At 45.2% G+C, this 27,452-nt stretch overlaps 1 protein-coding gene and 1 long non-coding RNA gene across 3 annotated transcripts in view; one reads left to right on the top strand and one right to left on the bottom strand.

The window, feature by feature from the left end:
- sos2 (son of sevenless homolog 2 (Drosophila)) overlaps positions 1-17,467 on the top strand; it is a 148,993-nt gene extending 131,526 nt beyond the window's left edge. For both annotated transcript variants that reach the window (XM_038778276.1, XM_038778275.1), the window contains 3 exons: positions 4,439-4,480; positions 7,065-7,168; positions 15,691-17,467. In XM_038778276.1, the coding sequence (XP_038634204.1) occupies positions 4,439-4,480; positions 7,065-7,168; positions 15,691-16,173 (629 nt within the window). In that variant the 3' untranslated portion in view covers positions 16,174-17,467. The remainder of the gene's footprint in view (positions 1-4,438; positions 4,481-7,064; positions 7,169-15,690) is intronic.
- The window catches only part of LOC119953730, a 40,808-nt gene extending 13,689 nt beyond the window's left edge, over positions 1-27,119 (bottom strand). The window contains exon 1 of the long non-coding RNA XR_005458086.1: positions 27,071-27,119. This is a non-coding gene — a long non-coding RNA (uncharacterized LOC119953730). The remainder of the gene's footprint in view (positions 1-27,070) is intronic.
- Positions 27,120-27,452: the final 333 nt, after the last annotated feature.

Genomic DNA, 27,452 nt, shown 5'->3' with positions numbered 1-27,452 from the left:
AGATGGAATCCATGCCGAAGCGTTTAAACATGGCAGGGAAGCACCATTGGTACAAATACATGGTTTCATTTCCCTTTCCTGGAAGGTAGAAGACCAGCGATGGCATAATCGTGACCACCTTCATCAAAGGTGACAAGTCTGACTGCAATAACTACAGAGGAATTTCCGTGCTGCAGACCACAGGGAAGGTCATCACAAGAGTCTTTTTTTTTAGAAAATATTTTATTGAGGCATTTATAATTTTAATATTCTAAACAACAGTGATCCAGCACACGCAAAAAACCCACAATAACACATACCCAACGTCCTCCCGCCCTAACTACCCATATATTGGATTCCCTGCCCTTATTCTTCACTTCCATCCATTCTCCCCCCCCCCCCCCCCCCCCGATTTGGACTCCTTCCCACTCCATCAGTTCCTTTATATATTTCCGAGACCCCCCCCCCCCCCCCCCAACCCCTGTTCCAGACATCACCTTCCCCTGTAGTCCCCTTAGAGGGAGGCAAGGGAAGCTTGGAACTTGCCTCTGGACGAAATCCCGTACCTGCAGGTACCGGAGTCCATTCCCACCCGGTAACTCAAACTCTTCCTCTAGCTCCTCCAGGCTCTGGAAACTCTCCTCAATGAAGAGATCCCCAAATCTCTCAATCCCTGCCCGCTGCCACCTCCTAAAGCCCCCCCCCCCCCCCCCCCCCCCCCGTAGCAAACCTTTGATTATCACAGATCGGTGACCATACCAATGCCCCCTCCAGTCTCATGTGTTGCCTCCATTGCCCCCACACTCTCAGGGCTGCCACTACCACTGGAATTGTGGAGTAATGAGCTGGCTGGAACGGCAGAGGTGCTGTTAACAGAGCCTTCAGACTCGTGCCCTTGCAAGATGCCACCTCCACCCACGCCCACACAGTCCCATCCCCCACTACCCATTTCCTAATCAGCAAAATATTGGCCACCTAGTAATAGATCATAAAGTCCGGAAGGGCCATGCCCCCCCCCTCACCGCGGCCCCACTCAAGAAGGACCTTCTTCACCCTCTGGGCTTTCCCGGCCCATATAAAACCCGAGATCGCCACATTCATCTTCCTAAAATATGCCTTGGGGATGAAGATTGGGAGACACTGAAACACAAACAGCAATCTCGGGAGGACTGTCGACTTCACAGTTTGTACCCTCCTCGCCAGTGACAACGGGAGCATGTCCCACCTACAGAAGTCCCCTTTCATTTGCTCAATCACCCTGCCCAAATTTAGTTTATGAAGCTGACTTGAATCCCCAGGTACCTAAAACTCCTTCCCACCACTTTGAACGGCATCTCCCTCAGTCCCCTCTCCTGCCCCCTGCCTGGATCGTAAAAACTTTACTGTTGCCCATATTCAGTTTGTAACCTGAGAACTGGCCAAATTCCTCCAGTATTCCCATAATTCCTGTGATTCCCCCTAACTGTCTGTTATATATAGGAGTAAATCATCTGCATAGAGCGAGACCCTATGTTCCACCCCCTCTCACTATTCCCCCGTCAAATGTTCAATGCCCTCCGTGCCATTGCCAAAGGCTATCACAAGAGTCCTTCTTAATCTTCGTCTCCTTGTGGCCGAAGAGCGCCTCCGAGAGCCACAATGTTGCTTCTGCCGACTAAGGGACACAATGGACATGATCTTCATGTGTGTCAACCAGATGAGAAATGCAGGGAACAGCACCAACCCTTGTACATGGCCTTCTTTGACCTCAAAAAGGCCTTCAACACTGTCAACCACAAAGCATTATTGGAATGTACTGCTGCATTTCAACTGTCCCCAAAAGCTCGTCACCATCCTCCGCCTGCTCCATGATAACCTGCAAGCCGTGAACCTGACCACTGGATCCACTACGGACCCAGTTAAGGTTCAGACTGGAGTCGAGCAAGGCTGTGTCATCACACTGATGCTCTTCTTGATCTTCCTTGCTCCAATGCTCCATCTCACCTTTAGCAAGCTCCCCGCTAGCGTGGAGCCAAACTACAAAACAACAGGAATCTGTTCTCAACCTCCGCCACCTGACTGGAAGATCCAAGGTCGTCCCATCCTCTGTCATTGCACTACAGTATGCAGACGATGCTTGCGTCTGCGCATACATGAAGGCCAAGCTCCGAGCCATTGTCAACACCTTCACTAAGGAGTACGTGAGCATGGGTCTTATAATAATCAAAGGTCCTCTACCAACATATCCCCACCACACAGCACTGCTCCACAGTTATCACATTCCACAATGAGGCCTTCGACAATATGGACTACTTTCCATATCTTGGAAGCCTACTGTCAACAAGGGCAGACATCAACAATGACTTTCAACACCACCTTCAGTGTGTCAACACCACCTTCAGTGTGTCAACACCACCTTCAGTGTGTCAACACCACCTTCAGTGTGTCAGCACAGCCTTCAGTCGCCTGAGGAAGAATATGTTTGAAGACCAGGGCTCCGACTCGGTACCAAGCTCATGGTCTACAGAGCACTAGTGATGTCCGCCCTTCTATATGGCTCAGAGACGTGGATTATGTATAGCAGACCCCTCAAACCCTGGAGAAGTACCACCAGCGCTACCTCCTGCAAATCTGTTGGCAGGATCGGCACATCAATGTCAGTATTCTTGCTCAGGCCAACATCCCCAGCATTGAAGCATTGATCACACTCCGCTCCACTGGCCACATCGTTCGCATGCCTGACACGAGACTTCCGAAACAAGCGCTCTACTCGGAGCTTCGACACGGCAAGCGAGCACCAGGAGGACAGAGGAAACATTTCAAGGACATCCTCAAAACCTCCTTGAAAAGATGCAACATCCCTAGCGACACCTGGGAATCCCTGTCCCAAGACCGTTTGAAGTAGAGGAAAAGCATCCCAAGAAGGAGCTGAACACCACAATTTCATTGTCAAGAGCAAGCTGAAGCCAAGCATCAACAACGAAAGAAATGCATGCAACCTGGGCACTCCACCCATTTGTCACGGAAACTGTAGGTCACACATTAGACTCCTCAGTCACCTGAGAATTAGTTTTTAGTGTGGAGGCAATTCATCCTGAACTTTGAGGGAGTGCCTAAGAGGAAAAGCCTGCACAAAGCTAACCAACATGGCAGCAGCAGGCACATAAATTAACAAAATTTGTCATTTTGTTTTATTTTTCAAATTGGTTAGACTTGGGAGTCATAGTCATAATCAAACTTCTGACCCAAATAAATATAACGTTCTATGAATAATACTTTAAAAAGAACCACTAAATATGAAATGTTCAGATAAATAATGCTAAACCCATATGTAAAAGTTTGAGTTTCAGTCACAATTTCCAGTATTCTTCAACAGGTGAGCCCTTACATTGTCATGGCCCAGTGGTGATTAATTTTACATTTCTGAAGCTTAATTCCCTTGTTATGGGTCAGGGTTTAGAAAACTCCAAAGTATATCATGGAGTTCACCTGACCTACAACTGTTTATAGATTTTGGTTATGATGAGCACAAGGGCCTGCCTTTCAGGTTGTATTCAACAGAGGCCTGAAGTACTTTTAATCAAAAACAAAATTCATTCTACAAATTTAGTTAACATTTTATAAACACACACAGTAAGCATTTTTATCAACTACGAACATAAATACGCCTCACAACTACAGTACAACCCTTAATAAATTTCCCCTTCAGCTGTTCCAATTTAATAACAAGATCCCATAAACCAGAAAGGTTTTCAAAGGTGTGGCCCAGCACACAGCACTCAACACCTGATTTGGATGCTCTTGTGTTCTTGTCAAAAAAGCAGGTTTGAATTTCTTCTAGAAAACAATTATTTATTTTCAAGTTATCAAACAGTCCGGAAACAGCTTTTTAAATGCAGATGGAGAAAAAAAAAACCTCCTATCAACCTGTGCAGAACAAAACCAGTTCAAACTCAAAGTGAAAGTAAAACTCAGAATGAAAGTAAAAACCCAGAGCCACAGCCCAGCTCCACCCACACAATGACATCACTGAAGCTATGTGATAAGACAAAAACATTTCTTAAAGGGACACTCCCATGACACCCTGTTTATCCTATCTTGCTCTGCTCCGCTTTCCAGTCCGCAGTGTGCTTCCCTTCCTGGTTCAGAATGAGACCATGAGGGATGCACTGCTATCTTCTTCAGACTGGGTATGAGCACTGCTTAGAAGATCAGCTACAATATAATAATGATACCGGTTTGATGCCGAAACAATTGGCATTCATGTCATTGATGTAATTTACACGTCATTACATTGAATATAATTAAATGGGGTTATTTAGAATAGCGCAAAAAAAATTTAAGTTCAGGACATTGCGTTTGTATGCACTGTTCTGAAACATGGCTAAGTATCGATTTGCACAGTTCTTCCATAATTTGCATATTATTGTGACTTAATTATCAGGCATATTTCTAAAATATTTGTTATTTCCTTTTCCAGGTGGTAACAGCATTTTTGCTCCTGTCTTGCTGCCACCATCAAGTAGGTTGAGCACATTTACCTTCGCTGCTTTCATCATCAGTTGCTAGCGAAATTTAAAACTATGTTTAGTTTAGCATTTGTTACTCCATTGGTTAATGTACTGGAAACTAAACACCGAGTAATCCAATTCCCTTAATGTTCTCATGGATTTCTTTGTCACTCATATTAAAGGCATATTTGCCGCCTCTGTTGCTTTCTTTTTCCCTTGCCTGGTAAACAAAACTCCTCTCTTACCCCCCCCCCCCCCCCCCCCCGGCCCGCAACTTTCTTTGGTTTCTCTCCCTGTTCCCTCATTTCTTCTTTTAAGTTCATTTTGTCCATCAGACTTGGTCCCTGGACCCCAATCTCACTAAATTGCTGACCAACTAATTTTCTTTTCTGTCTTTATGAGCTGCTGCATTTTAAGTAGTTCCTCCACTTCTACCTATCAAAACTGCCATCATTGGCCACCTCCGCTGCCTTTAATTCCTTACAAACTATTACTCCCATCTCCAATTTCCCCTTCCTCAGGTTCTTGATTGTGGTGTCCCCTCCCAAATCCATGCCCATCTTTTCTACAGATCCATGTTTGAATCTCATCATTTATTTTCTATTCTATCAAAGCTCCAAAATGACCTAAACAAAGTCGCAAATGACATAGTCAGTAACTGTGACCACGTGCACTAATTTCTCTGCAGCCTTTGACATTGACCACACAATTCTCTGCCAACTCCACTGTCCAGCTTGGTGGGATTTCCGTTATTTTGTTCCACTTATGCATCTAATTGAGTCAGCGCATGTCTCTTCCTGCCCCTGCATCATTGGTGTCTGAATCTTCACAGATCTATATTTGGTCCTGTCCTCTTTCATGTCCGGATGCTGTGCTTAGCAACATGATCTGCAGACAGCTTGCATATATCTGCTGACTGCATTCACTCAACTGTCCATCATCTCTCCTGACCCCTTCTGTGCTGATATTGTCAGATTGTTGTTTGTATCTATTTGTTAATGAGCCACAATTTTCTCGAGTAAAATATTGGCAAGACCAACACCATTAACTTCAGCACATGTCAGATTCTGCACCTTCACTATTCCATCTTCGTTCCTGGCCCTTGTCTCAAAATGAGCCAGACTGTTAACATCCTATTTGAGCCCAAGTTGAGGTTATTTTAACCCATATGCTCCGCATCACAAAGACTGGGATATTGTCTACCGTCACCCATACCACTGAAACTGTTGCCCATCTCAGCCACTTTGTTCTTACAAGCTATTCCAATGCTATTCTGCTCAGTCTCACACCTCCATTGTTCAAAACTCAGCATCACAATTCACTCACTAATTAGTCCTGTCCTTGATGATCTGCATTGGTGTATGGTTCCCAAACGTCACTAATCTATTTAAATCCTTTTCTCCCCTTTGCTCCCCCCCCCCCCCCCGCCACATCTACACCTGTCACAGTTTACCCTCTGATGTTAGTTTCTCTGTTGTTTGGCCCTTCACACCTTTTCTCTCAGGTCTACCATTCGCACTCTTTCCCCTTGGTTTCTGTGGCTATTAGCACTCTGTTCTCTTTATTTCTGTGGCTATGACTCGTCTTTCATTCTCTCACCCCAGAGTATAAATATTTCCCACTTTCTAAATCTTTTAGCATTGACAAAAGGTCATCTGGACTCGAAACATTAGCTCTTTTCTCTCCCTACAGATGCTGCCAGATCTGTTGCGATTTTCCAGCATTTTCTCTTTTGTTTCAGATTCCTGAATTTGCTTTAATTTAAATCCCTCCCTAGCCTTGTCCCAACAGTGACAAAAACAGAAAATACTGGATAATCTCAGCAGGTCTGACAGCATCTGTAGAGAGAAAAGGGAGCTAACGTTTCAAGTCTTGATGGCTTTCTGCCAAAGCTGTACAGTGACACAGTGGTTAGCACTGCTGCCTCACCGTGTCAGGGACTCTGGTTCAATTCCAGCCTTGGTGACTATGTGGAGGTTGCACATTCTCCCCGTGTCTGTGTGGGTTTCCTCCGGGTGCTCTGGTTTCCTCCCACGGTCCAAAGATATGCAGGTTAGGTGGATTGGCCATGTTAAATTGCCCCTTAGTGTCCAAAGATGTGCAAGTTAGGTGGGGCAAGGGGATAGGGCAACGGTAAGGTGCTGTTTCAGAGTGTTGCTGCAGGATCAATGGGCCGAATGGCCTCCTTTCTGCACTGTAGAGATTTTTTATTAGTCCAAGAAACCTCAAGCTTGCCATTTCTCTGATGCTGGCCTTTATGTATCCTCCAGTCCCTTAGTCTCGGCGTGGAAGGTGGTGCTTCCAGTCATCTATACACCACACCCTGGAATTCCTACATAAACACCTTCACACTGATCTTCCTCTACTCTTTGAAGACGCTGATTAAAATTGAGCTCCTTCACCCTTTCTAATATCACTTCTTTTGGATCAAAATCAACTTTCGGCACAGTTTTTTGTGAAGGTGTTATCTGTTAGCATTTTCCAAAGTTATCGGGAACTTTATAAATGCAAGTTATTGTTGGAGTTTTTGGACTACTAAAATATAAACATGACAAAAATGATTAAGAATTTAATGCCTTCCATCACTGTTTGCAGAACCTCACTCAATTTCAAGTCATCATCGTTCAAGTGAAGACTCGCCTACTCCTCCACCCCTTCCTCAGCGAAGGAAGCCTGGTCTCGACTTGGTGAATACTAAGGTAAAGGAAATGCCTCATGATGTAGTGTGAAATAATATTGCAATAACATTTTCTTTTTTCATTAAGTTTCTTCTGCATAGTATAGGATTAAGTCGAGTTTGATTAATAAAAGTTAGATGAACATGAAGTCATCTAACGCTGCTGCCCGTGTCCTTATTCACAGTAAGTCGAGTTCAGACATCACCCCTGTGCTTGTTGACCCACATTAGCTCCTGGATAAGAAACACCTCGATTTTTAGAATTCTTGGATGAGAATCAGGGACCCCGTTGTGCCCGGCATGGGTCCAGATGCAGTGGGTGAATGGCACGTGAGCCCCAAATCTGGCTCGGCACCAGGCATGAAACCTCGCATGAGTCATCTGAGTAGCAGCGCCTACATTATCTAGATCTATCCCTCACTGCGCGAGACCAGATCTGAATATTTAAATTAATCATACAGCTCATTTAAATACTCGGGTGCTAAATTTCCCTGTTACACGGGACTCACCGGCCGTGCCTGGGAGACTTCGCCAAGGTGCCGTTTATGACTGGTTCACATGTGAACCAGTTGTAACGGCACCTGTGGATGGAGGGGTGGGGGTCACCTAGGCCATTGGAACCTCCAGGTGGTCGGGGACAGGCCATGGTGCGCCCTGCCACTTCCTTGCACCCGGGCACCTTGGCACTACCAGTCTGACACCCGTGCCAGAGTGCCCAGGGGTGGGGTTCCCGGGGGCATCCCCAAGATTGGGGGAGGCGAGGGGTCAAAAGAGCACGGGGGGGGGGGGGGGGGGGGGGGGGGTGCTGAAAGGGAGGGGGAAACAATCGGGGCTGCCAGAAAGGCTATGAGGAGCCTTTCCTACTGACGAGCTGAAGCAGAGAGGGAGAAACTCCCCGAGGCCAAAAAAAACAGCAAAATGCCGTTTGAGAGCCGAATGCTTCTTAGCAATGCAACCACCGAGAAACAACCCGCTAAACATGCCTTTAACAAGCAAACTTTAACTTGAGTCCGCTGAATCGTGCCCCTTATCTTTGTTTTCAAATCCCTGCATAGTCTCAGCCCTCCAAACTCTAATCTCCTCCAGCCCCACGACCCTCCGAGATACCTACAATTATCTAATTCGGGCCTCTTCAGCATAATTCATTCCCTAAATCTTCTCCAACTCTCTACCTTAATTTCTTCCTATAGATGCTTCTTGAAACCGTATCTCTTTGGCCAAGCTTAATATCTCCTGATGTGGCTCGGTGTCAGGTTTGTTTCTGTGAAGTGCATTCGGACATTTTCTTAAATTGTTGCTTCTGGTGGAATTCTGTGTATATCAAGCCCATCATATTGCCATCATAATGTAACAGACAACACGACATGTCATCTCTTGCACATTGTAAAAAGGCTCTGGGCTGAAATTATAGCGGCAGCTTTTCCCCAGATAAAATGCTTCTTTTTGAAATTAATTTCGAGTTAAATTGGGGGCATTTCAGTGATGGATCAGGCCTCGCACACCATGGCAGCTACCTCTTTACAAGCATTTGCATTCCATGAGTCATTAAATCAAACTGTTTTAAAATTAAGTCCTACCTTTAAGGTTAAGTTAGTGCTGCAGAACACTCGTGCCTCCTGTTTCAGGATTGCTTTAAAGCTGGTGTGCAACAGGTGAGATTATTAATTCTTTGGATTTGAGGTGAGTTGTTGCCTTTGTTTAACTCAGTGACACAGGGGAGGAGAAGTTTGATGGTTCGGCAGTGACAAGGGTGATTGGTGTGGGGAGGGTGCTGACCTGGACATTTAACAGAACAACATTGGGGTGGAGATGGTGACCTAGTGATAATATCATTGGACTAGTAACCTCGAGGCCCAGCTCATTCTCTGGGGACAAGGATTCAGAGCGTCTCATGGCAGATGATGGAATTTAGATACAATTAATTAATAATAATTTTTTAAAATATAAATTTAAACTACCCAATTATTTTTTTTCCAATTAAGGACAATTTAGCGTGGCCCATCCACCTATCCTGCACATCTTTAGGTTGTGGGGCAAAACCCAGGCAGACACAGGGAGAACATGCAAACTCCACATGGACAGTGACTCAGGGCCGGGATTCGAACTCGGGTCCTCGGTGCCGCAGGCAGCAATGCTAACCACTGTGCCACCATGCTGCCCAATTAATAATAATAATAATATAATAATCTTTATTATCACAAGTAGGCTTACATTAACACTGCAATTAAGTTATTGTGAAAAGCCCCTAATCGCCACATTCCAGTGCCTGATCGGGTACACAGAGGGAGAATTCAGAATGTCCAATTCATCCAACAAGCACGTCTTTCGGGACTTGTGGGAGGAAACCGGAGCACCCAGAAGAAATCCACACTGACACAGGGCGAACGTACAGACTCCGCACAGACAGTGACCCAAGCTGAAAATCGAACCTGTGACCCTGGCGCTGTAAAGCAACAGTGCTAATCACTCTGCTATTGTGCCATCATAATAAATATGGAATAGTTTTTTTAAAAAGCTAGTGATGGTGACTGTGAAATTATCGTTGATTTTTGTAAAAAAAACATCTGGCTCACTGATGTCCTTTAGGAAAGGAAATTGAATTGGGAGAACTGTCCCACAGACTAGTTAAACAACAGCCTGACAATAGTCATACTTAGCTTACAGACATTGTCCCAGACATCACCATCCTTGAGCATGCCCTGTCCCACTTGCAGAATAGACCCACTAGAGGTGGTGACATACAGTTAGGAGGGTACAAAGAACAAAGAAAAGTACAGCACAGGAACAGGCCCTTCGGCCCTCCAAGCCCGTGCCGACCATGCTGCCCGACTAAACTACAATCATCTACACTTCCTGGGTCCGTATCCCTCTATTCCCATCCTATTCATGTATTTGTCAAGATGCACCTTAAAAGTCACTATCATCCCTGCTTCCACCACCACCTCCCGCAGCGAGTTCCAGGCACCTACGACACTCTGTGTAAAAAATCTTGCCTCTACTCTACATCTACTCTAAACCTTGCCCCTCGCACCTTAAACCTATGTCCCCTAGTAATTGGCCCCTCGACCCTGGGGAAAAGACTCTGACTATCCACTCTGTCTATGCCGCTCATAATTTTGTAGACCTCTATCAGGTCGCCCCTCAATCTCCGTCGTTCCAGTGAGAACAAACCGAGTTTATTCAACCGCACCGCATAGCTAATGCCCTCCATACCAGGCAACATCCTGGTAAATCTCTTCTGCACCCTCTCTAAAGCCTCCACATCCTTCTGGTAGTGTGGCGACCAGAATTGAACACTATACTCCCAAGTGTGGTCTAACTAATGTTCTATACAGCTGCAACATGACTTGCCAATTCTTATACTCAATGCCCCGGCCAATGAAGGCAAGCATGCCGTATGCCTTCTTGACTACCTTCTCCACCTGTGTTGCCCCTTTCAGTGACCTGTGGACCTGTACACCTAGAACTCTCTGACTATCAATACTCTTGAGGGTTCTACCATTCACTGTATATTCCCTACTTGCATTAGACCTTCCAAAATGCATTACCTCACATTTTTCCGGATTAAACTCCATCTGCCATCTCTCCGCCCAAGCCTCCAAACGATCTAAATCCTGCTGTATCCACTGACAGTCATCATCGCTATCCGCAATTCCACCAACCTTTGTGTCGTCTGCAAACTTACTAATCAGACCAGTTACATTTTCCTCCAAATCATTAATATATACTACGAACAGCAAAGGTCCCAGCACTGATCCCTGCGGAACACCACTAGTCACAGCCCTCCAATTAGAAAAGCACCCTTCCATTGCTACTCTCTGCCTTCTATGACCTAGCCAGTTCTGTATCCACCTTGCCAGCTCACCCCTGATCCCATGTGACCTCACCTTTTGTACCAGTCTACCATGAGGGACCTTGTCAAAGGCCTTACTGAAGTCCATATAGACAACATCCACTGCCCTACCTACATCAATCATCTTTGTGACCTCTTTGAAAAACTCTATCAAGTTAGTGAGACACGACCTCCCCTTCACAAAACCCTGCAGCCTCTCACTAATACGTCCATTTGCTTCCAAATGGGAGTAGATCCTGTCTCGAGGAATTCTCTCCAGTAATTTCCCTACCACTAACGTTAGGCTCACTGCTTTTGAAGTCCTTAACGTTGACCCTGGACCCCATGAAGTCTCAACCATGTCACTCCTCAGTCTCCTCTGCTCCAAGGAGAACAATCCAAGTCTATTCAATCTATCTTCATAACTAACACTCTCCAGCCCAGGCAACATCCTGGTAAATCTCCTCTGCAGCCTTTCCAGTGCTATCACATCCCTCCTGTAATGTGGATTCCAGAATGGCACATAATACCCTAGCTGTGGCCTAACCAACTTTTTGTACAATTCAAACATAACCTCCCTGCTCTTAACTCTATGCCTCGGCTAATAAAGGCAAGTATACCATATGCTTTCTTAACCACAGTATCCACCTTAAGGAACCGGTATTCATACACACCAAGATCCCTCTGATCTTCGGTGCTTCCCAGGGTCCTGCAATTTATCATGTATTCCCTTGCCTGTTTGTCCTGCCAAAGTTCATCACCTCACACTTATCAGGATTGAATTCCATTTGCATCTGATCAGCCCTTCTGACCAGCCCGTCTATATCCTCCTGTAATCAAAGTCTGCAACACTGACCCTTGCGGGTCCCCACTGGACACAGGCTTCCAGTCAGAAAAACATCCTTCGACCATCACCCTCTGCTTCCTGCCATTCAGCCAATTTTGGATCCAATTTTCCAAATTTCCTTGGATCCCATGGGCTCTTGCCTTTGTTATCAGTCTTCCATGTGGGATCTTATCAAAAGCCTTGCTGAAGACCCAGTCGACTACGTCAAATGCATTTCCCTCATCTACACACCTGGTCACCTCTTCGAAAAACTCAATCACGTTGGTCAGACATGACCTTCCTTAACAAAACCATGTTGACTGTTCTTGACTAATCCCTGTCTCTCTAAATGCAGATTAATTCTGACTCTCAGAATTGCTTCCAATAGTTTCCCACCACTGAGGTTAGACTGACTGGCTTGTAATTTCCTGGTTTATCTCTTTCTCCCTTCTTGAATGATGGTGCCATACTGGCTATCCTCCATTCCTCTCCTGTGGCCAGAGAGAAATTGAAAATTATTGGCAGGCGCCCCTGCTATTTTCTCCCTTGCCTCACTCAGAAGACGGCGATACATTTCATCTGGCCCTGGAGCTTTGTCTACCGTTAAGCCCGCCAGACCACTCTGAACCTCCTCCCTATCTATGTTAATCTCTTTAATTTTCTTACGGTCCTTCTTCCTGATTTCTATACCCCCACTGTCCCTCTCACAAATGAACATTGACACAAAGTATTCATTTAGAAACCTACCTACATCCTCTGACTCCAGACACAAGTTACCACTGTGGTCCTTAATAGGCCCTAACCTTTCCCTAGTTATCCTTTCACCCTTAATATACTTGTAAAACAACATAGGATTTTCCTTTATTTTACCTGCCAGTATCCTTTCATGTCCCTTTTTTGCTCTCCTAATATCCTTTTGAAGTTCCCTCTTGTACATTCTATATGCCTCTAGGGCTTCTGCTGTTTTGAGCCCTTGATATCTGCGATAAGCCACCCTTTTTCTCCTTGTCCAATGCTGTATATCCCTTGATATCCAGGGTTCACTGGATTTGTTGATCTCACCCTTTTTCTTGATTGGAACATGTTGACCTTGCACTCTCCCTATTTCCTTCTTGAATGCATCCATCTGTTCAGACACAGATTTATCTAAAAGTGTCTGTGCCCAGTCTACTTTGGCCAAATCTTATCTGATCTTATTAAAATCAGCCTTCCCCCTTGGTGCAGACATGGACAAAAGAGCTGAACTCGAGTGACGAGGTGAAAGTGACTGCCCTTAACATCATGTCAGCTGGACTCAGTGGCATTAATGAGCCCTAGAAAAACTGATGTCAATAGGAATTGGTGAAAACTCTCCACTGGTAGGAATCATACCTAGCACAAAAAGATGATTGTGGTTATTAAAGTCCAATCATTTCAGCCAGGACATGCTGCAGTCGTTCCTCAGGGTGGTTTCCTCGGCCCAGCCATCTTTTGTCAATGACTCTCCCTGCATCATAAGGTCAAAAATGGCATGTTTGCTATTGATTGCAAAATACTCAGTACCATTCATGAATCTTCAGGTCCTGAAGCAGTTCATGTCGATAGGATACAAAATCTGGTATTGCTTCTCAAACTTGGGTCAACTAATGTTCCGGACAAAATACTCAAACTTGCAAATTATCATACAACAGTCTCTTTTATTGTACCATACCATATTACTGTATCAAAACACCATTACACAAGGGTATCAAAAGTTCTTTTACACCAAGTACCAAAACTCTGTTCCATAAAAAGTATCAAAACCTGGTTTGGACCTGAATACCATCCACTAAGAGGCAAAGTTTGGTGGATTCCGGTGTCCTCTCTCAGTCCCTGACCCAGTGTGCTGCTTCTTACGATGGTTGTTCCTGCAGGTTATTGCTCTAGAAGTTCCTTTGTCTCTACTTATACAGAATTTTGCTGGCACTGACCATGTTTCCAGTCACATACTCAAAGGACAAATGCTGATCAACCACTACTTTCTGGTCACAAATTCTGAAGGAGTTGTGACTCTCTTGAGGGTTGTATTTCTCTCTGGAGCATGACATGGGGTTGTATTCAATCACTAGCTGCTCAAGGCATGGCACAGCCACTGTCCAATCAGCTCCTGTGGCTGTTGTTCACTGCAGATTCTTGACAAATACCCATCAGGCTACAACTGGATAACATTCAGGGTTGATGTGTGAATGGAAGTTAAGATACAGGTAGCAGTGTTTTGGATGAGGTGTAACTTGTGGAAAGTGGGGCACCAGCTCTGAGAGCATTGGAGTACTCAAATTTAAAGGGAAAAAGACATTCCCTGGGACTTTCCGGCCCTGTCGTGGCGGGTCCTGCCACGGGAGATTCAGCAGCACAGCCAAAGGTCCATTTCAGCAGGACCGGATGATCCTGGGGGCTCAATAATCCTGCCCGTTGATGCAGTTTTCAGGAGCAGATAACCTTAAGTAAGTTTGGAGGTAGGCAATATTATGGAGGTGGACGTAGCTTTTCCTGCCCCAGCACACTGAATTCAAAAATCGTATCCTTATTTATAAATCTTTCTGTGGATGTGCCCCTCCTTAACTCTGCAGCCTCCATATGCCAATGCACTCTTTCAACACTGAACTATTTTGCATTTCATCTCTTCCACATTCTGAATGTTTTTCTCAAAATTGCCTACTTTGCTGTCCTTTCACTTTTCATCAAGCCTCCTTGCATCTCAGCTCTGCCTGTGACTTTGGTAATTGCCGCATATCATTTCTCTTGTATCAATCAATATCTGTTTTGTTGCCTTCAGTCGCTTTGAGATATGTTAACGGTGCTATAGGCAAGTTGTCATAAGAACCAAACTAGTTTGTCAGACTAGTGATTTTTTTGATTTTACGAGCGATACAAAACTAGTGCCCTTCTCGAACAGGAGAGAATCCAACTACATCCCCTTGACATTCAATGATATTACCAGTGTTGAATCGCTGGGAGTTTCAATGACTAGATGCTTAACTGGATTAGTCACATAAGTAGTGTGGCTCCAAGACTGGGTCAGAGGCTGGGAATTCTGCACCAGATGACTCATCTCATTACTCCCCCAAATCCAGTCCACAGTCTTTTAAGGCACAAGTCAGGAGTTTGATGGAATATTCTCCATTTTCCTGGATGAGTGCAGCTTTAATAACACTCAAGAACATCGACACCATCCAGGACAAAGCATACAGCTTCATTAGCAGCCCATCCACCACCTTAAACATTCACTCTCTACCATGATCTGATAGTTTACCTGTAGATATTTGCTGTTAATTTTCCTTTTTTTTTCACTTTGTTCCTAATCAAAAGGCACATCTGAAAAAGATGCATGCTTTCAACAATTAATGAAATAACATCTGACCTTTAGTTATTACTGCTTGTTTTTCACAAACTGACTACAGTCTCCTACATACTAGTGCAGGTTAGACAAATTTACCCATTCAGAAATTCCAAATTAGTGTTATGATTTCTTCTCTAACATTTGCAGCAGCCAACAAATACTATTTGCTTAAAGAAACAACAGTTTGTAAAAAAGTGCCATATTTCATAAAGTTTCAGTCCTTGGATGATCTGCATCAAATATTTAATTTATCAGTAAAACATCTGTAATGTTCATTCCAACAAATGAATAGTCAACAGGTTGTTGGCATCATTTGGTTTGTGCAGGAAACACAGCTGTACAATTAAATTGTTACTTGCTTGAAGTGGATATCCTGCATGAATACTGAATAAAATTAAATTTGGTTCACCGTTGTTATCCCTACAGATACTGATGTTATTCTTTTGATGAATTTTCAATTTGTTATTGATGTCATTTCTATATTAATTGGAAGAAATTTTGACGAGAATTTCATCTCTTTATTTACAGACAGCTTCAAATATGACAGATAGCCCTCCTGCTATTCCACCCCGACTGCCGAGGATTCCTGGATTATATGTTCCTTCAGATGGGCTACTACACAGTCCACCTCCACCTCCTCCAAGGGATCCACTGCCTGATACACCTCCACCCATACCAATAAGGCCTCCTGAGATTTTCATGAATGATCCTTTTCATCTCCAGCCAGCACCAAAGAGCCACCTTCATCGGGATCAGGATTGGTACAGAGAATCCAGCACAAACCTCAGTTCCCCCAGTACTCCTCCTCCAACACCTTCTCCTAGGGTTATACGGCGTTGTTCAAACCACAGTAACCCTATTTACTCTTCTGCTCCACCCATACCTCCCAGACAGAACTCTAGTCCGCAGCTGCCAAAACTTCCACCAAAGACTTACAAACGAGAAGTATCACATCCTCCTTTGCACAGAGGTGGGCTGCCATTGCTGGAAAATGCAGAAATTCCTCACTGACACTAAATTTTGAAGCACTGTGGGAAATCAGGCATCTGTATTAAGCACTGGGGCAAGAAAATGTGTTGCTGTTTTTAACCTTTTGTGTCGTCTTGTTAGAACTGTGCACTCAAGAAGACTGCAGTTGAGAAAATGATATTGGAATATAACTAAACCTTCATGTTTCTTTCATTCAGACTACAGAATAGTTCATTGCTGTGATCTCCTCTCAGGTGATCAGCAGCATTTTCTTTCCTCAGACTTGCAGTGCCAACATAATTACCTTGAAGTGTAACACAAGTTTGCATTTGCACTGTACAAATGAATTAAATTATTTGAACCAATCATTGCACTGAGCCAACGAGATAAATCCTTGAGACATATTTGAGCTCTAGTGGCCTTGTTAAAGGATGGAATTTTACAAACATCAGGAAGGTTATTATAATGTGTGACTCTTCATTTGTTGGAATGAGCTTAACTGATACATTAAATAATTGATGCAGATCGCCGAAGGACTGAAACTTTATGAAATATGGCGCTTTTTACAAATTGTTGTTTCCTTAATCAAGTTGTATTGGTTGGCTGCTGCAAATTTTAGAGAAGAAATTATAACACTAACTTGGAATTTCTGAATGGGTAAAGTTGTCTAACCTGCACTAGTATGTAGGAGACTGTAGTCAGTTTGTGAAAAACAAGCAGTAATAACTAAAGATCAGAATATCTTTCACTAATTGTTGTAAGCATGCATCTTTTTCAGATGTGCCTTTTGATTTAATTTGTAGACAAGATTATCCTCCATTATCAAGTCGCCTAAGCGCTCGAAAATTAGAACAAAAATTACATGAATGTACAGTTTTGTTTTTACTGTATACATACAGATAACAGGTGTTTTGTATAGACTGAACTGAATAATATGAACTGTATGTCAAGTCAGAATCTTAACTGCTGTGGATCAAGAATAAACATAAAAATCCTTCTGATGCAAATCTCAGTGCTAAACTGGCTCTGCTGTAGCATTTTGTTAAATCTTCTATAGACTTCTTTCAGTATTGTATTTCAACCAACATACACTTCAGAGCTTTACTAAAAAAAATTAAATATAGTAGCTATGACCTAAAATTACCTACTTGCCATTATAACTGGTGGTGTATGAAAAGGTGAAGGAATTTGTTGTTTACCGGTAGTGTTGTAGCTGCTTTTCTGAAGTGACGGTTATGATGGTCACTTAATGTTCTGTGGCCTTTCGAATGTACTTTGTATCTGTGTCCTTAATAAGATCAATAAATTACCCAGTCTTAATTTTTACTTAAACTTTCAAAATTGCCTGTGTCACTTTTAACAAAACAGTCATAAGAATGCATATTTATTTCTTAATTTGTTAACGTTTTAAAATATTTGTGTCTGAAATTGCATTTTTGTGTATATATGGGCGATGCAGTGGCTCTCATCATTGGGTATTTATTTCAATGAGGTCTAGGTTCCGGGAAAAGCTGCATTCTGCTGAAGTTAAGTACTGCTGTAGGAATTCACCTTGCTTTTATAAATTGAGTTCATTTACAAAATATGAAGCTGGAAGCCTTAAAAAGCTATTTGAGCAGGTCCACCACCAACCAGAATTATTGTTATTTACCTCATTATTTGGCTTTAAAGTATGTACATTATTTAAATATGAATGATTATGCATTCAAGCATCTGCAGACTTGAGGTAGTGCCGAAAAATGCGTGTTGAAATTAGGCATTGTTAAAGGAGATTTCAGATAGAAAAATGGATAGAGATCTTTCTGTTAGGATCAGAACTAAAGATGGGAACTATTTGGTAAAGAAGGAAAAGATATATCTAGAATACAGGATTAAAAAATAGTTTTGGGGGGATCACCTGTTGTGATCTTATGTCCTTTTTCAATTTACATGACTTTTACTATGTGCTGATATTTGTTGGTCAATGTTTTAAGTCGAAAGCATTTGTTTTAATCCTCATTGATTCGTGGTGGCTGAAGGGAGTTGGGGTCGGTCCTCGTCCTTGGTGGCACAACTGCACTCGAGATTTCCCACCCTGACGATACGGTGCACACCAACGGATGATGGCTCCTAGCGATGGACGAGATCCTTCTGATAGTCTTGGCTCTGCGGTACAGGACGTTAAAGCCCAATTTTAAGAGTTGCAAGACGTATTTATGGAAGCGTTGGTGGCGCACAAAGAGGTTCTTGTCCCTGGTGGAAGCCTGCCTCCATATGGTTGAATTCCTGATCAATGACCTGTCGTCCATCCCAAGGGGTTCGGGTGAGGAGCCCGATTGTACCTGGTGTCTCCGGTAAGGTGGTGGAGAAGTTGTCAGCCAAATTTGAGAACTGGCTGCCATGTTTCGGGAATCTCAATCTGAAGGCCGGGCAGCTCAAATTTGATGGAGCACATTTACTCCTGTCTCCGAGGCCTGGGGTTGGGTTGGCTTTCCAACCTCTGGGTCTGTGTGGTCTTCCTGTTGTCAGTCAAAAGGGGTTGGGCCACCTGAGCTGGGTGTAATGTCCTGCGCCATTGGTTATTCTGATTTTTATATGGCTTTATCATGTTTTTTAAAAAATATTTTTTATTTTCCTTTTTCACATTTTCCCCCAAATTTACACCCAACAATAAACAATAATCAGTAACAATGTAATGTCAATCCTCATATCAATAACAACAATCCCATCCTCCCACCAAACCCCAAACATTAGCCAGCATGTTAACATAAACAAATGATAAAAAGGAATCAGGAATCACCCATAGTCACCATTAACACATACAGTCCCTCTCCTCAGCCCCCCACCCCACTAATGTTTGATGTGATCCAATTCTCGAAGGTGCATAATTAATAATGCCCATGAATTGTAGAACCCCTCCATCCTTCCCCTTAGTTCAAATTTGACCTTTTAAAGCGTCAAGAATTCCAGCAGGTCACCCCGCCACACCAGGGCACAGGGTGGCGAGGTTGATCTCTACTGTAACAGGATCCACCTTTGGGCGATCAACGAGGCGAAGGCTACAACACCTGTCTCTGTGCCCGTTTCCAACCCCAGATGATCCGATACCCCGAATATGTCCTCCCGAGGGCCTGGGTCCAGTTTCACATGCACCACTTTAGAGATTACCCTAAACACCTCCAGCTTTGGACAGGACCAAAACATATGAACGTGGTTTGCCCCACACCCCTCCCCCGCAACGTTCACACACATCTACCCCCTCAAAGAGCCGGCTCATCCTCGCCCTTGTAAGGTGCGCTCTATATACCACCATCAGCTGTATCAGCCTAACCTCACACAAGAGGTGGAGGAGTTCACCCTTCGGAGCACCTCACACCAGAACCCCTCCATACTTTTTCTCCCAAATTTGCTTTGATCCCTTCTAGCAACGTCTTCTCCTCCAAAATAGCCCTGTAAACCACTGATACTAGCCCCTTCTTCAATCCCCCTGTCGTCAGCACCTCCTAATATGGAAGCCGGCTCTACTGGGAAGCTCTGTATCTCCTTTCTGGCAAAGTCTTGAACCCACATGTATCTAAATATTTCCCCCTGCTCCAGCCCATACTTCGCTCCCAGCTCCTTCAATCCCGCAAAACGACCCCGAGGAAATAAATCTTTTAGTGTCCTAATTCCTTTCTAGTCCCATCTCCGAAAATTTCCATCCCACTTCTCTGGCTCAAATGTATGGTTCCCCCGAATCGGCATTTCCCTTGACCCTGCCCCCAACTCGAAGTGCTGTCGAAACTGCCTCCAAATTCTCAACAAAGCTATTACTACCAGACTCCCTGAGTATCTCCCCAGGAGGGTTTTATCATATTAAGCTAAATACTGATTTTGGTATTTGCGCACAGTTTCTTTATTTTAATAAATCTTGGGGTGGGGGGAAGATTAGCAGATCTGGAGGGGTAGATGGTGCGGGTGATAAGGTTAGTTATATCCTCACTATATTTGAGGAAGGTCCTCCATAGAGCTTCTTTAAAAATTTTGGCAGTGCCTTTTCTTCTTCAGGCCTAAGTGGACTGTGTATTATCTGGTTGAGGATTGGGGTTGGTTGGACTTTCCTAGGGGAGGGGGGTATGGGTGGGGATCAGTCATTTGTCTTGATGAGGGTCTCCCGTTTTGACTGTTATTGGTGTCTGTGAGGGCTGGCTGTTGTGATATTGGATGGTGAACCTTGGTGTCATGGACACTCCAATATGGACCTATGTTGGCTTTCGGGTGGACTAATAATTTCATCTTTTGAGTGGTCCAGGTTGTGTGTGTGTGTGGGGGGGGGGGGGGTCAGCTCTCCCTCCCTCCTAGGGCGCTCCCGCGTTTGGGGTTGCTGTGACAGCCCTCTTGTCTTGGGGTGGGTCTCTCCTCACCCCCCCACCCCCCTGTTTTACAATTGGGAGTAGACTATTCCTTTTGGTTCTTGGCTCCATGATAACCTGCTGTTCTATTGAGTGGGGTACTGGTGGTCCGGTGATCTGTTTTGTCCTTTGATCTGGGACTAGGAGATGGGATTATGGAAGTTCAGGTTCTTACTCTTGGCCCTTGTTCTTGCTCTCTTTTTATTTCTTCCATGGGAGACCCGAGGCCGAGCATTAAGATTTGGTTGTGCCCGTCCGCTCTTTGTCTTTGTTATTTTGCCTTCTCAGTGGTTTAGGATGGCTGCCTGTTGTGGTCTGGATCTGGAGAAGAGTTTAAATTGCGCTTTAAAAGTTAGTCGATTCCCCTTAGCACTGTGGTTCTCAGGATATTGTTTTCTTCTCTTTTTTTATGTAGTTATGGGTGAGATATAGGTCTGTAATGTTGCCTGTAGCCTGTTTGGGTGCAGATAGGTCATTTATCTGGAGAAGGAACTTGTTGGGGTTTTTGTCCCTGATTTATCCAGTATTCTTTACTCCCTATTATGTAATGACTTGTTTTGTGTTGTACCTGCTGTACATTGATACCTAGAGTTATCTTACTACACTTTCTGCCTTTGTTTGTTTGATGTGATGTTTTGAGAAAAAAAATTTAAATCCCAATAAATACACATTTTAGAAAAGACATAATGTGGCTTCAAAAAATAACTTTTCAATTATACATTTTTAAACTTGGATATACTGACATCTATAATAATAATCCTTATTAGCGTCAAAAGTAAGCTTACATTAACACTGCAATGAAGTTACTGTGAAAATCCCCTAGTCGCCACACTCCGGCGCCTATTTGGGTACACAGAGGGAGAATTCAGAATGTCCAATTCACCTAACAAGCATGTCTTACGGGATTTGTGGGAGGAAACCGGAGCACCAGGAGGAAACCCACGCAGACACAGGGAGAACATGCAGACTGCACACGGACAGTGAACCAAGCAGGGAATCGAACTCCTGGTGGCCTCCCAAGAGCACCTGGGTACCCCAAACATTCTCGTAGGCCCCTTAACATTAACCCCTGGAAGTAGTACCCACTTTAGGAGTGGGTAATCTGGTAATAATTAAAACAGTTCAGTCTTAACCTTTTGTTATTTTTAGTGGGAAGAGTGATGCTGGAACAGGGCCTCATGAGGGACCGGGCCTCAAAGAGGCATGCATGAGAGAGGAGGGGGTGTTTGTGCCTTTGTGATGTAATGATATGCATGAGCAATTCTGTATGTTAATATGTTAGACCTCCAAGCAGCAGGTGGCAATAGAACACCACGTGACACTGCAATCTCAGGGTCTGGGTCAGGCGTGACCGTGGATAGTTGTGTTTTGTATTAGCTCGCGTCTTCTAGTTAACAGTTTACAGTTTGTTAGTATTAGTATGGTTTTCTACCCACGTTATTGTAATCTAAATCTTAACTAGTCGTCACAAACTAGGGACAGCACAGTGGCGCAGTGGTTAGCACTGCTACCTCATCGCACTGAGGTCCAAGGTTCGATCCTGGCTCTGGGTCACTGTCCGTGTGCAGTGTGCACATTCTCCCCGTGTCTGCGTGGGTCTCATCCCCACAACCCAAAGAAGTGCAGGGCAGGTGGATTGGCCATGCTAAATTGCCCCTAAATTGGAAAAATTGAATTGGTACTCTAAATTAAAAAATAACTAGTCACAAACTAGATTTTCTTGGGTGCACTGACTCAATCATTGCAACACACTAGAATGTAACAGGAGAGGTGTGCATGAAAAATGGCGGTGTTCGGGCCTCAGAAAGGCCTGTATGAGAGAAGGGGTTCTGGCTTTCAAGAGATGCATGAGAAGCTGCGACAGAGGGGAAGGCAGGCAGGGAGTTTGGGTCTTCCGAACCTGATGGATTACTACTGGGCGGCGAATGTGGAGAAGGTGCGGAGCTGGATCAGAGGGGTTGATTCCCAGTGGGTCAGGCTGGAGGAGAGTTGAAATGAAATGAAATGAAATGAAAATCGCTTATTGTCACGAGTAAGCTTCAATGAAGTTACTGTGAAAAGCCCCTAGTCGCCACATTCCGGCTCCTGTTCGGGGAGAGAAGGGGATCAAGACACTAAAAGATTTGTTTCTTAGGGGTCGGTTTGCAGGTCTGAAGGAGCTGGAAGCGATGTATGGGCTGGAGCAAGGGGAAATGTTTAGATAAGTACAAGTTTGAGATTTTGCCAGAAAGGAGATACAGAGCATCCCGGTGGAGCCGGCCTCCACATTGCTGGAGGAGGTGCTGACGACAGGGAGACTGGAGAAGGGGTAGTGTCAGCGGTTTACGGAGCTATTTTGGAAGAGGACAAGGCACCACTGAAAGGGATTAAAGCAAAGCGGTAGGAAGAGTTGGGAGAGGATATGGAGGAGGGGTTCTGGTGTGAGGTGCACCGGAGAGTGAATGCCTCCACCTCGTGCGCGAGGTTGGGGCTGATACAGTTGAAGGTGGTGTACAGAGCACATCTCACGAGGGCGAGGATGAGCTGATTATTTGAAGGAGTAGAAGATGTTTGTGAGTGTTGGGGGGGGGGGGGGGGGGGCTGCTAATCACATTCATATGTTTTGGTCCCGTCCAAAGCTGGAGGATTACTGGAAGGAGGTTTTCCAGGTAATTTCTAAAGTGGTGCACGTGAAACTGGACCCGGGCCCCGGGAGACCATGTTCAGGGTGTCGGACTAGCCAGGGTTGGAAACGGATGCGGAGGCAGATGTAGCCTTCGCCTCGTTGATCGCCCGAAGGCGGATCCTGATGGGTTGGAGAGGTATCTCTCCACCCTGTGCTCTGGTGTGGCGGGGGGGACCTGTTAGAATTCTTGACTCTTGAGAAGGTTAAGTTTGAACTAAGGGGAAGGATGGTCGTGTTCTACAATTCATGGGCATTATTCATCATGCACTTTCAAGAACTGGATAACATCGAACATTAGTTTGGGGGGGTGGGTGGGAGGGTTGGGAGGAGGGGGGGTGGCAGTGTGTGTTAATGGTGATTCCTTATTCCTTTTTGTCATTTGTTTATGTGAACATGCGGGCTAATGTTTGGGGTTTGGTGGGAGGATGGGATTGTTGTTATTGATATGGGGATTGACATATTTGTTACCGATCATTGTTTATTGTTGGTGGGTGTAAATGTGGGAGAAAACGTGAAAAAGGAGGAAATTTAAAAATATATTTTTTTTAAAAAGAGGTGCATGAGAAAGGGGGATGGTTCAGGCCTCAGTGAGGCGTGCGTGACGGGGGGATTGGGCCTTGGAGATGCAAGAATGAGGGGGCATAGAACTTGGAGAGATGTGCATGAGGGTAGGGTGCTCTTTCAGAGGGTTGGTGCAGACCCAATGGGCTGAATGGCCTCCTACACTGTAAGGTTTCTATGATTGTATCAAATCACGAAAATGACCTCAGCATTTCAGCACTCAGTGTCATAATAGTGCTCGTGACACTGAATGACGTCCATACGAACAACAGAACAAGACCTTGCTGGATTAAGTACATACAAAGGAAAGGACTACAGCAGTGCTTCGCAAACTATTTTTAAATCTCCCCCCATTTTGTCACACCCCACTTTCTCGCGGACAGTTTGGAATGGGCAACAAAGGCTGAGCCAGTGGTTCCCACATCCCATGAAAGAATATATATTCTAAAAACTTAAATTAACTCGGCACCAACAAAAACAAATCAGCGATAAAGCAGCATAGTAATATTTGATATGTTAAAGTTCACATATTATAGATTAACATACAATACTACAAATATAAATATGAAACTCTGTGTCTTCAAAGTACATTGTAAATTTTACTTCATGTACTCATGTAGGTTTCAGCGATATTCTCCATGTTCCAAGGTGAGAAAAGGCTCAATGATGTATCTTCACCCCCCACCCTCTCCTGGCCCCTATCACCCTGACCTGCAGTAACTCCTCCAGCCACTGCTCCACCTACAACTCCCCACTTAGTGGACGGCTGCGGAGCTACATGAATCCACACTGCTGGGAAAGGGGGAGTCGCCTCCCTGGGGGATAGGAACTGGGGGCACCAAGGGCTCAGAACCAGACAGGTCTGTGAGAGCATCCTATTCCATCACTGAGTGCTGGGGTCCTGTGTGTCCATGCCAGAGGTGCTGTAAATTAGTAACTGCTGCAAGAGGTGGAATATGGCTGAGTCTGTGGCTGGCTGGAATATGGCTGAGTCTGTGGCTGGCTGGAATCCCCCTCCCACCTGGGCCAGAGCTGTAACCTAAAGCTGAAGTTATGTCTGGGTTCAATTGTTCAATTGAAAACAGGGTTTTGGATTGGTTGATAAGATCTAGCTACCCCTGTGCCAGTACCAGTAATTCTCACAGCAGAGGCAACACCAGGAAGACTGGGCTCTGCAGGTGTACATGAGGGGCGCGATCTAACCGAATTGAAACAGAGTCCAATGCCGAGCTCGTTTAGCCGGGTGTTTCCTGGAGCTTGCAGCATTGAGAAAGACCACGCTATTGAACGAGTACTTAGTCCCATCAGTATGGGAGGAGACCGTGACCCCATTTTTAAATGGCACCCTGATCTCTCGACCTCCCTCAACGTCACCCCGGCCCAAACTCGCCTATAAGGGGTTCCCGCACCACAGGGCCTGATCCCTAGTGCAGGCACAATGCCACCCTGGCAGTGCCCCTCCCCCTTACAGGCAGTGCCCCTGCCAGCTTCACCTGAGCAGTGTCAAGCTGGCACCTTGGTGGTACTGTCAGGTAGCACCAGCAGTGTCAGGGTGCCAACCTGCCCAGAGGCTAATCATTTGGGGCCTCTGATCCCCTGGGAAACCTCTTCACCCCCCGCCCGCCCCAGTACTGAACGACGCTCACCTCAGGTCTCCGAGGTAGACGGGTTAGATCCCAACACCTCGGGTAGATCAGACAAGCTGCATAGGGACAGCACGGTAGCAGTGGTTAGTACTGTGGCTTCACACCTCCAGGGTCTCAGGTTTGATTCCCAGCTTGGGTCACTGTCTGTGCGGAGTCTGCACGTTCTCCCTGTGTCTGCGTAGGTTTCCTCTGAGTGCTCCGGTTTCCTCCCACAAGTCCTGAAAGATGTGCTGTTAGGTCATTTGGACATTCTGAATTCTCCCTCTGTGTACCCGAACAGGTACCAGAATGTGGCAACTCGGGGCTTTTCACAGTAACTTCATTGCAATGTAAGCCTACTTGTGACAATAAAAGTTCATTCATATTAAAGTGAGACTAGCTACTCACTCTAATATGCAGATTTGCCAAATACTGAACCTCGCACAGTGGGCAGGACCCAGATCGCAACATCTTACAAGACCCGTTGGATCTCACAAGGCATAGCAAGCTTGGTAAATCCCAGAAGAGGCCTCTCTGCATCTACTGGCCATGTTGCACCCCTGTTCCGGCAGAACGTGGCCGGCAGATTACAACTGAGAGCAGCCACAACTGGTGCATGACCTCTACATTTCTGAATCAAATTGTTGGCGGCAGATTAAAGAGAGGGGGGCTAACTGACGGCTCGCCTCTCCTGGGGCCAGGCGAAGTATTTAATATAGATTATTGTTTAAGTATTTAGACTCCGCACACAGAGTGACCCAAGCCGGGAATAGATCCCAAGTCCCTGGCGCAGTGAACCAATAGTGCAAACCACTGTGCCACCCATAGTATATAGGGGCACGGTGGCACAGCGATTAACACTGCTGCCCCATAGCGCCAGGGAGCCAGGTGACTGTGTGGAGTTTGCACTTTCTCCCAGTGTCTGGATGGGTTTCCTCCTGGTGCTCTGGTTCCCTCCCAAAAGTCCTGAAAGACATAGAATTTACAGTGCAGAAGGAGGCCATTCAGCCCATCGAGTCTGCACCGGCTCTTGGAAAGAGCACCCTACCCAATGTCAACACCTCCACCCTATCCCCATAACCCAACCCAACACTAAGGGCAATTTTGGACACTAAGGGCAATTTTATCATGGCCAATCCACCTAACCTGCACATCTTTGGACTGTGGGAGCAAACCGGAGGAAACCCACGCACACGCGGGGAGGATGTGTAGACTCCACATAGACAGTGACCCAAGCCAGAATCAAACCTGGGACCCTGGAGCTGTGAAGCGATTGTGCTATCCACAATGCTACCGTGCGCTTTAGGTGAATTGGACATTCTGAATTCTCCCTCGGTGTACCCGAACAGGTGCTGGAGTGTGGCGACTAGGGGCTTTTCACAGTAGCTTCATTGCAGTGTAAACATTAGCCTACTTGTGACTCTAATAAAGATTATTATTATAAACTCTATTTGCCACATGTTTGCCGACTCATTTAACCTCTCCCACTGTGGCCTCCTTACATCCTCTTCACATTTTACACACATCTCCTCTCAGTCTTTGCCCCCCCCCCCCCCCAGGACATTTTCACAGTAACCTCATTGCCGTTGTCATGTAAGCCTACTCGTGACAATAATAAAGATTATTATAAAGATTGTAAGAACAACTCCGATATTTTTGCAATAAGATTCATTTTAAACATCACTTTTTATTATCCGATATGCTTAGACGACTCGAACCTGCTTAAGCCTCACACCTGTTGAGGAAGAAGCGCCCCCTCCCCTCCCCTCCCCTCGCCATTGACACCTGACATCCCACCAAAGCGAAGCGTTGTCCAGACCGGCGTCTCCATGGTACCCGGTCCCGCCCCACCCAATGACGCGTAACCAAACTCCTCCATTGGTTCGGAAAGAGCCAATTAACGGCGCGGGCTGTGGAGCGTCCAATCCCCCCGCCCTACCCGATGACGCGGGACAACCAAACTCTTCCATTGGTCCGAAAAGATCCAATGAGCGGTGCGGACTGTGGAGCGTCCAATCCCTTTGAACGTTCGCGGGTTGAGGATTGGCTGAGGAGCCCGAGCGTGCGGCCACGTGATCACTTATAATAAACGGTCACCAT

The sequence above is a fragment of the Scyliorhinus canicula genome, chromosome 2, assembly GCF_902713615.1.
Source record: "Scyliorhinus canicula chromosome 2, sScyCan1.1, whole genome shotgun sequence".
NCBI lineage: Eukaryota > Metazoa > Chordata > Chondrichthyes > Carcharhiniformes > Scyliorhinidae > Scyliorhinus > Scyliorhinus canicula.
The sequence above is the reverse complement of the archived record's forward strand: the minus strand, read 5'-3'. Positions and strand labels throughout refer to the sequence as shown.